Source organism: Macadamia integrifolia, unplaced genomic scaffold (genome assembly GCF_013358625.1).
Source record: "Macadamia integrifolia cultivar HAES 741 unplaced genomic scaffold, SCU_Mint_v3 scaffold1095, whole genome shotgun sequence".
Taxonomy (NCBI): Eukaryota; Viridiplantae; Streptophyta; class Magnoliopsida; order Proteales; family Proteaceae; genus Macadamia; species Macadamia integrifolia.
In genome coordinates, this window is record NW_024868085.1 from 240239 (window position 1) to 250335 (window position 10097).

Consider the following 10097-nt stretch of genomic DNA (forward strand, 5'->3'; position numbering starts at 1 on the left):
ATTCTTAGCAATCACTTGTTATCATTTGGTACAAAAATGTCCTTAAGTGGGACCCCTTTGAGAAATCTCTCACACTCACAGATGAAACCCATCTTGCTGCCAGCCTGCCTGTATCATGCAAGAATCCTGAAAACTAGCATCTTGAAAACATGAGAGAGAGAAGAAACTGTTATCATATGAACATGATAGGCAGAAGGGAGAAGGGAGAAGGGAGAAGAGAGAAGAGAGAAGACCAGACCCAGAAGAAGAACAAGAATCTCTTTTTATTGAAATAGAGCTACAAAGGTTATCTTAATTCTCTAACAATTGTATTGATTACAAGTGTGGGGGTGGTAGAGGGAAGGGAGAAAATAAAATTAAATAACTATATTTCTACTAGAGTTCTTCAAAATTTGTATTTACTGTGAACAATCTCTATAAACAGAAGAGTCTTCAACGAATGAACATATTTCTTTACGAAGAATTGAATGAAGATTTAAAAGATTATTATTCCCACGATGAACTAAAGGATAATTCGATGATTTCGAAAATTCAGAGGAATTAGACTTTCGACTCACGAACCAACTCGGATCGGGAATGGACTCGGTAGCTGTCATTACCTCTATGTTCTTCAACAATGAACTGTTCTGAACGAGTTGGTTCAAGATTGCCGACTCGGATACCGAACTCTTCCCCTTGCTTCTACTTTTGTGTTGGATTACAGCTCGAACGATCTCCGTCAACACTGCGTTCGATAAGCGTCTTACACCACGAGCTCCGCCTACGATCGCTGCCGGGTTCAATTGTTTTGACTCGCTCTGGTTGCGAGACTGAGTTTTGTCTGAGTTTTTCCGGCCGTGTCCTCTATGCGCAGTCTCCGTTGTCGTCCATAAATACACCGACTCGGCGCTTCGACTCCTGGCTCGGGCGAGTGCATCTCCGAGCACCACCACGTTTTTGATGTCCACCAACATAAGGTGTTTGAAGTTGCGCCGAACTCGCCCGAGAAGCATTGGATAAGTAGCCCACCTCCTTAGGCTCATTGGAACGTGATCTAAGAACCCGGCGAGCGAGTTCTCTGGGTCAAGTTCTGTGGACTCGAAACCCACTACCGAACCCCACCTCAACTCAGTGAACTCGTCTTCTCCGCCACCTCCCTCTGCTTCGCTCCAGTTTCCATGAATTCGCCTCCCCCACAATGGCTGCTGTTCCTGTCGGTCACCTGAATTTGATTTCACGAAGTGGGTCACATCGAAACCCGTGTCCAGGCTAGCCGAATTGTTGCTTTCTCTGTGAAGGCGAACGAGTTTCAAGAAGGAATCGTTTTCTTCCTGAATTACAGAAGTGGAATTTGAAGGAATTGAAGATGGGAAGATGAGCACAACATCTGATCTCGCAGTAAGACCCGAACGATGTAAAGTCCTGAGAAACAAGCGAAGCTCATCGTCTGTAGTGTCCTCGTCTAAATGCGCTACAAGAAGATCACTCATTGCTTGGGTTCCTCTCCTGAACAGAGTACCCATCCCCTGCAAAGCAACACTTGAAATTGGTCTCGAATCACTGTTTCTCTCCCAAATCTTGGAAACCCAGTTCGAGGAAGAAGAAGAAGAATATCTCTTGGACTTAATTTTGGAGTTTCTCGAATCCTGAGAAAGCCATCTTCGTGGGAATGCAGAATTGGTGGAGGTAGGTTCGAAAGTACAGAGAGTGAAAAGAAGAAGAGAGACGAAGAGGAGAAGAGCACAAATTGAGAAAGTAGATTGGGCTCTACTGATGAGAAGGTTGCTTCTACTGCATCTGCTACTTGTTGACCTTGAGGATGATGAAGACGAAGAAGATGAGAATGAAAGCCGCCTCTTCTTGTCAACGTTCTTGTCATCGTCGTTGTCCTCTTCAGGAAAGAAAACTAAAAGAAACCCCAAACCCCAGCCATCACTGCCGCTCTTCGCCTTTGCTGAGATACCCATCTCTCTCTCTCTCTCTACACACACGCGCACACACTCAAAGAAGCGAAAGAACCCAAAGTGGAAACTAAAGAAGAGCCAAACTCACAAAGAAACCGCGTCAAAGACAGCGATTCAGCTAGTGTGGGTTACCAAAAAAAAAAAAATTCAGCAAGTGTGCGTGTGTGATAGAGGGGGTAAATCGTAAAAAAAAACACGGCTTTGGATCTAGCGGTTCAAGTGGGTCTTGTTCCTCTTCTTAGGAACCAAGATTAGATATTCTTTTTGGATGGCGGATGGAAGGGAAGGACGACTTATTTCTGTACTATCTTTTTAGCTGCATTAAAGAGGAAATGCTGGTGATGCATCTGACACGTGTGAATAAAGAGAGACTGGACAGGTCAGACCCCATCTCACTCTCTTTAATTGGCCTAGAAAGCCTCTCCGCCTGCCTTTATGGCTCTTGTCCTCCACTTCACCCACTATCGTAAGTAATTGTATAATCTAGTACTTACGGATCTAAAGAAGTACGGGACCGACACAGCCTTACTGTCCACAAATCAGGAATCAAGATTCCCTGAAATGTTTCAGATATGTATTCACCGACGATATAGATTATCCATGTGGGGCCTTACTAGGACGATTTGGATACCTTGCACGTGCACCACGTGCCTCAAATTCCTTTCGGGGTTTATTTAAAAAATTAAAGTTAGTGAAAAAGCCCAAAATTAGGGGACTTAGATAGGATGATTTATTGAAATTAGGAATTAATCATAATAATTTCTCACGTTGATCGAGATTTATGGGATTTTAAGATTTTAAGAATCCAATAAAAGAGTGTGAAGAACTGATTCGAGTTGACACTGCTGATACCGATGAGCCACATTCTCACACGTAGTTATTAGAAAACAGAGCATCGGAATTTCTGATTTATGAAAATTCTCTTTTTCTTAATTTTTTTGAAGCCGTTTATAAAATAATATTTTCTTTGCCAGTGGGACCCATTAAAATGTTGGTCGATTCTTATGGACTAAAATTCCCAAAACAAACCCATTTGTTTGAAACCAGACCGAACTGTTTGGTTGGGTTCAAAAATGAACCAGTTCCTTGTGGATTATGAATCACTCAGAACCATTTTATCATGTGTTTCCTAGGGTGGTGGCAAACAAGGTTTTAATTCACGGTATCAATGATGGTGCTGCTGATACGGACTGATCCATCGGCATTGGGGATGTATTGGTCTGATTTCAATTAAAATTAAAATAGAAAAAGCTACGTTCTTATTGTATCGGTTTATCTGTGTTTGATTATGTACCGGTATTGAGTCCTAATGATATGATATCGATACCTAGATCCATGGTGCCAAGTAGACCACCTTGAAAGTGGTCCTTCAGAACCTGGCTTGATTTGAAATTAAGACTAGTTAAAAGCAGTCCTAGCAGAGCTTTTGGTAGCCCTTGATTCGAAATTAAGGTGGTATTTATGATTTGCTTTTCCAATGTCTATCGTCAACTCAATCTGTCTAGTTGTACACACCTAAGTATAGTTTTTTTTTTTGTTAATATATTCGGACCAACTTATGTGTACTTTGCCTAATCCTTAGAGGGGTTAGTGCAATAATCCATCATTACGATCTCCACTTAAATTGTAGATATATAATTAGGGAAACAAACCTTCTAAACTAATGTAGCTCATTTAGCAAGGATTAACATCTCACACTTAAGAGATTATAAGTCGTCCTTCTCTGATGGTGGAGTCTAGCATTCACCCTCTCAAAAACAATTATCATTAAAACAAAAAAGGACACAAGGAATTATTGCCCTATCCCACAAAGGAAAAGGAAGTTAATAGTCTCTATCTCATATGACGGCAGGGGTTGCGTCCACCTCCCTTTCCTTAGTCAAGTGCTGGATAGGGATGATTCATGTGGTTGTCTCTCTCGGCTTCCCTGTCACGTCCAAACATATTCAAACTACTCTTGCATACCTCTTTTACCGATGTTAGATGATTCAATTTGGGAAATTATTGAGTACCACCCTTAAATTTGAAAATAATTTGACGTAACCCCTAAAAATGAAAATATTATCTATCGCACTCCTAATTTATAACACCGTTAATTGAAAGTGAGAAATATCCATTTTACCCTTATACTTAAACTCTAAAAAGAACTCATTTTTTTCCAAACCATTACATACTCTCTCTCAGCCACGACCTTAGCTGGGAGAGTAAACCGTTAGCAGCAGAAGGCCAAGTTGCAGGAAAGTTCCTGCAACTCGAATAACAGCAAATTTTTTTCGGGAGAGTGACGGTTAGAGCTCTGTAGAACAAGCAATCGACGTAAATCAAACTGTTGCCTCTGATTCACAACTCCCTTCCCCTTAACATCAACACAGCCATCAAGTTCAGCAGAACCCATCAATCCAAACCCACCCGATTCTCTCTTAGGCGATGAGTTTCTAATAGCAAAGCTATGAGATCTTCTATCGGCTTCGGTGATGGAGCTGCAAGAGGATTCTCCCTCGATCTCCTTAGGTTCATCAAAGCGGCCATTATCTCCCAATAATCTAACACCCAATTGGCATCCTTGTTCATTCTTCCCGATGGAATCAAATGGGAAGTGGGTCTTCACAGACATTTGAACAGAAGTGATCTTCTGAGTTGGGAAATCAAAAAGCAACATCTGCAAGAAGTCAAGCAAGTGCCAACCGAAGAAACCCAAGAATTTGGAAGCAAAGAAGCTAAGGACCGATCCACATAGCAGGAGAAGCGATAACCAAAGATCTAGAAAAGCTTCGAAGAGCTCACGAAACGTCCATGAATGAATTATCTGGGAAGGCATTTGTATAACCAATAGTAGTGTCCCTTTTTACAGATTTGGCCAAAAAGAGGGGAACGAATCAACTTCCGGCAACGGGCAATGGGAACCGCAGGCGGTTCTTCTCGAAAGCAATTGATGCCGCTGAGTGATCTCGCGGCCACCGGTAACTTTCATTTTGACCACTGGAAACTTTCATTCCTGAGAAAAAAGAAAATCACTGGTGAATCCAGAATTGAAGCGGTTGTCAATTTAGGGATTGTCATACTCTAATCTTTGCTTTACTAATTGGGGACGAAGGGCATTATAGTAACTTAACATACCCATAAGGGTAGATTGGCCATTTAGCAAAAAAAATGCTTGATGACATCATCACTTAGCGCCTTAAACCTAACAGAATGAGTTTTTTAGATATAATTTTGAAAAAGTGAGGGGTCTACTAGACGTTATTTTCATTTTCAGGGGTTACGCCAAGTTATTTTCAAATTTAGGGGTGTACTGGACAATTTCCCATTCAATTTTCAATCTATTTCCAAAAAAAATAAAAACAAATGAATAAAACCTAATTTTTCATTTAAAATAGTGATATGGCATATCTAACTATTGAATATCTTGGAAAAGGTCAAAATATGATGTATGTCGTCGAATTTCAACTTTAAATTTAATCTTTCATTTCCGTCATGTATTACCACTTGATAAACTTGGATTGGTTTGAAATTTGACATGAGTTGGGGACTTTGTGTCCCACAAAATTTCAGCCACATCTATCTGCCACGTGATCATAAAATTAGATGTCTATTACATAGATTCTTTCCTTAACGTTCATTTGAAAAATTGATCCAAAAATCATTGCATTATTCTAATTTTTTTTTTTTTTGAACTACATGGCAGCTTAATTCCACTGACTAAGTTTCAGTTACAATTATCATCTATGGTTCGTAATAGATAGTAAAAGTTTTGCAATATGGGTATTTTAAGTGTTACATGGAAGATTGATGTGGTAATTTTAGTAATTGGATATTTAGGAAATTGTTTGGATTTTTCACATGTAAAATTTCACACTCAAATTTTATCACATACCTCTCTCATTTGTTTGACATGCATCAACTTAGTATTCTTGAATTTTTCAAAACTTTATTTTATCATTTGACCAAAGTCTATTTTTTCTAAAACTTTTTTTTTTTCTTTGGTAAAGATTTTTTCTAAAACTTGACATACAAGCAATAGAGTTCGAGATCTATTTGTTTACAAAATTTCAGCCACATAAAACCTATCATATGGCAGAACTTAGAATGTCTTATAGAAAAAAACAGACAATATATAAATTTCAATTAATATTTACTTTGGTCTCAACCATTAAAAAAAAAAATTCTTGGCCATCCATTCAACTCATGTACACCACCTATTTTCCAAAGCTTTAAACAACATCTCTTCTCCTTCGATGGGTTGCCAGAAAAATATCATATAAGGACACCATGCAATGAAAAATCATTAATGTTAAATTATAAAAATTAAATCTAAATTGAAATTAGGGGTTGTTGAACTCCATTTACAAAAATAGGAGGAAGTTCATTTATAGAGATAGAAAGAAGGATAGAGATTGGTGGGACACCACAATGATCACAATACCATTGTTATTGTTGCAGTAAGTGTGCAATTACTATTAAGTCAAGCAACCGGGTTGTACATAATGGAGTCAGGGTTAGACATGCTTCTAACAAAGATTGGTGCATCGAGTTTTTCTTCACTCATGATGAAAAAAAATAGTCTCTTCAACCACAGGATATGACACTCTAATTTGATTGAGGAAGGATATTAGTAATAATAATAATAATAATAATAATAATAATAATAATAATAATAATAATTCTTTGAGTATTATTACATGATAATGGGTGAAACTGAAATAAATGTTCTCCATGTGAGGGAAGACACCCCACAAGGCTTTATCAATGCCATGCACAGGCACATTATAACAGCAATAACTAGCTAGTTATAGTTCTTGTATTCAAGTAAGAAGATTTTCTCCAAGTCTATCTGAGTGAACAAAGGGCCACCATTCCCATTAATATGAGCAACAAGAATAAATTGCTGCATGCATGAGTAGCTAACTAATAACAGCATATATAGCCATGCATATAGGTGAAGATTGGTTAGCGATATATGCAAATTATGAACCTGTACGTCGATCGACTGCTATGTGAGTGTGAGATAAGATTGCACAAGTACGAGAGAGCTTCAATATGTTCAAAGCTTGCTGGCAATAACATGATCGAGCAGCAAAGTAACAATTAGTAGTACTGTTGCTAGGCACGCATGAGCTATAAGGTCAGGTCAGAATCAGATTGTTAGGGCCGTTTGGTATCGTTCTAAAAAAACATTTCTGGAGTTTTTTCGTTCTATTGGAACGAAAAAACGGAATCTTCTATTTGGTGCACTTATGGTCCGTTTCTATTTTTTTGGAACAAAAAGTGAAAAAAAAACTGAAAAAACGAGATTGGACGGAACTCCAGAATGGAGTTCCGTCTTCCCAGTTTCGTTCCAAAATACGAAAAAAAAAAATCCCGATAAAAATCTGAAATTTTCTATTTTTTGGTTTAAAAACTGCGTTTTGACATAGAAACTGAAATTTTCGTTTTTGAAACGAAACGGCGTTTCTAAAACAGAAACGATACCAAACAGGCTCTTAGTATTCATAGATGATCATTATTATGATGACCCACCCTCCTGCTATATATGAGGCTGTGCGTGAGATCTATATAGTACTACAAACGCACGAGCATCACAATGTTTAAAGCGGGACTTTTATAAACAGTCATGCATGTCCCTTAGAGAGAGAGAGAGAGAGAGAGAGAGAGAGAGAGAGAGGTTGTGTTCTAAAAAGGTTCTTATATAAGGAATGGAGCATCTTATTGAGGAAGCTTGTTCTTTAATTTGAATATTCCTGATCCAAAAAAAGCACTAGCAGCTAAATCCCACACCCCTCCCCTTTTATATGGTTTATGGTCATTATCTGCCTTGATAAACTGATTAATTTGCATAATAACAGTCTAATTAATTTATGTATTATATATATAATAATAGAACACCTTCTAGAGAACCTAAATTTTTTTATTACTGGGGAGTTTTGGAAATTTTCATTTTGGGTAAAAATTTTAGGTGTTTTTGGTCCCCGGGCTATAAATGGGATCTCTTACCATGAAAATGGAATATATCTCCCACTATCGGACAAATTGTGTTTGAAATACCCTCCCAAGGACGCCTTCTATTCCTCTCGTGTCCCCAAAATACTGCAGGTTGTAAGACCAGAAAACCCATTCTTATGTGAATGGGGCTCCTCTCCTGAACATTGATCACCCAGGTCGACCCATTACTACTTGGGCAATCTACACATGTCCAAGCCATGATCCAACAACTATGCTTCAGCTGATCAGAACAAAGGCATCGCGTCAAGAGCCATCGAATCACCGCTTAAATACATGTCGATCGCCCAAATAACTATAGGCAAGATCTGTGGATCAACGCTTAACTGAGGATCCCGATCCTTCTTATCTTCTCCCCAGTTGGTTCATTGGCGTTAAACTATATTGTGAAGATTTTGAGATTGCTTCTTTAATTTGCACAAGAGTGTGAAATTCAAGCCATAGGAACGATCAAAACCATCAGATCATGATCATGTGGAGACTCCAAAATGGCTCCTGCTTTTACTCAGGCATGTGTACTGGTCTGCCATGTGGGAGCCGAAGGACCAATTAGAGTGCTTGAAAAAGTATAAACTGCATTTGGTGCCAATCTGATGGATGGCCAACCCCATTTCCGTCTGTGCTGGCATTGGACGGTTCTGAAGGTTCCATACCTAACATTTTCTAGTAGTCTAACAAATATGGTAAGAAAGACCCACCATTTTAAAGTGTTCATATATAGAATTGCATACAAGACCCACCCTTTTTAACGTGTCCATCTATGGAATAACATGCAAGACCCACAATTTAAAAAAATTGAAGTGCTCAAGTCAAGTCACACATGATCATATCTATTTGATAGAACATTTATATAGGATAAATGAGAAAGGGCGGTGGCCATCGGACCAATGGGAAGCTTCACAGATTCCCTGCTTGGACTTGGACTAGACCGAATGGTAGCAAGTAGCTTTCAGACAGAAGAACTAGTGGCCCGTTTGGCAATAAACTACAAAAGACTTTGTTGTCTCGGTATATTAATTTCCATACTTGCATGAGGTGGTGTTTGATTCCTGATTTCATTTTCTTCTGAAAATATAAAAAAATGGTGATTTTACCCAAAAATAAATAAAAATAAAATAGGAGAGGGATCAATACACTGCCGTGTATATTCACAACCTACATTCTAAATCAGTGGGGGAGACAAGAGGGAATATATTTCCATACACATTCAAATGACCCATACGTAATGTTTTCACATGTAATGCGATTAGTACGGTCATTATATAGGTATGGATAAATGAAAGGACATTGACTGATGGACCTGATTGGACGGGGTCCAATATGGGAGGTGATCGATCTCTTTAATGAATCTTTAATGAATAATGGATTTTCCTATTAATCAACCATGCCTATTATGAGAGAGGTTTTGGTTATTTTTATTACAGATTAGTCCCTGCTCTCAGTCTATAAATTGCTATCAATGCCTATTTAGCTGCTTACCTTAGCTATTGGATAGAGAATAGAGCAGAAAATATCAACTGGAAAGATCATACCGCTTGAAGATCATCTCCTTCAAACGATATGGATTTAGAATGATTCAATATGCATTTCAATTTTCAACAGGAAAAGCCAATTGTGATTCAAGATGAAGTGGGATTTGGAAAATAAAAAACCAACCCCCCAGAGGCTTATTAGGAAAGTTTTAACAAGTGTGAGTCATGACAAATTGGTCAGAATCGGAAGATCCCTTATATAGGATGGAGGAGATGTGGTGATGATTGAAGGACATATTTGGGTAAGGTGTCCCGAACCTAACTTCTAGCAGCCAAGGAGGTGGACCCACTGTTTCAGGAATCGGAATCGCCAATTCCACTTGACTCAGTATTGGCCTCTGCTGAGTTCGCTCGAATCAGAATCAGTCTCCACCGATTCCTCTTACTTGTGTTCTACTATGGGTGATCCAACCCGAGTTGTTGGTTTAAAATTTTCTAAGTCTCTAGCTTTAGAAGCCCATAACTAACCAGTGGCAGCCCTATGGGCTTCTTGGGCTGAAGGCAAAAAAATATTTCAAATCAGACACATCTAGTTGGTCGCTCACCTTGCTTACCACCCCACCCCCACCCCGAGGGAGTTTGTATGCATTTATTCCCAGGTCCTATTGGACTCATGCATGCCTAT

The 10097-nt window shown here is 38.8% G+C and overlaps 1 protein-coding gene across 1 annotated transcript; it reads right to left on the reverse strand.

Moving 5' to 3' along the window:
• Nucleotides 1–241: 241 nt before the first annotated feature.
• LOC122062722 lies at nt 242–2049 on the reverse strand. Its single transcript, XM_042626365.1, has one exon. The coding sequence runs from the start codon at nt 1944–1946 to the stop codon at nt 399–401; it is 1548 nt and encodes a 515-aa protein (XP_042482299.1). The 5' UTR covers nt 1947–2049; the 3' UTR covers nt 242–398.
• Nucleotides 2050–10097: the final 8048 nt, after the last annotated feature.

Coding starts and splice junctions, on each gene's coding strand:
- LOC122062722 (XM_042626365.1), bottom strand. CDS start 1,946: ATGGGTATCTCAGCAAAGGCGAAGAGCGGCAGTGATGGCTGGGGTTTG.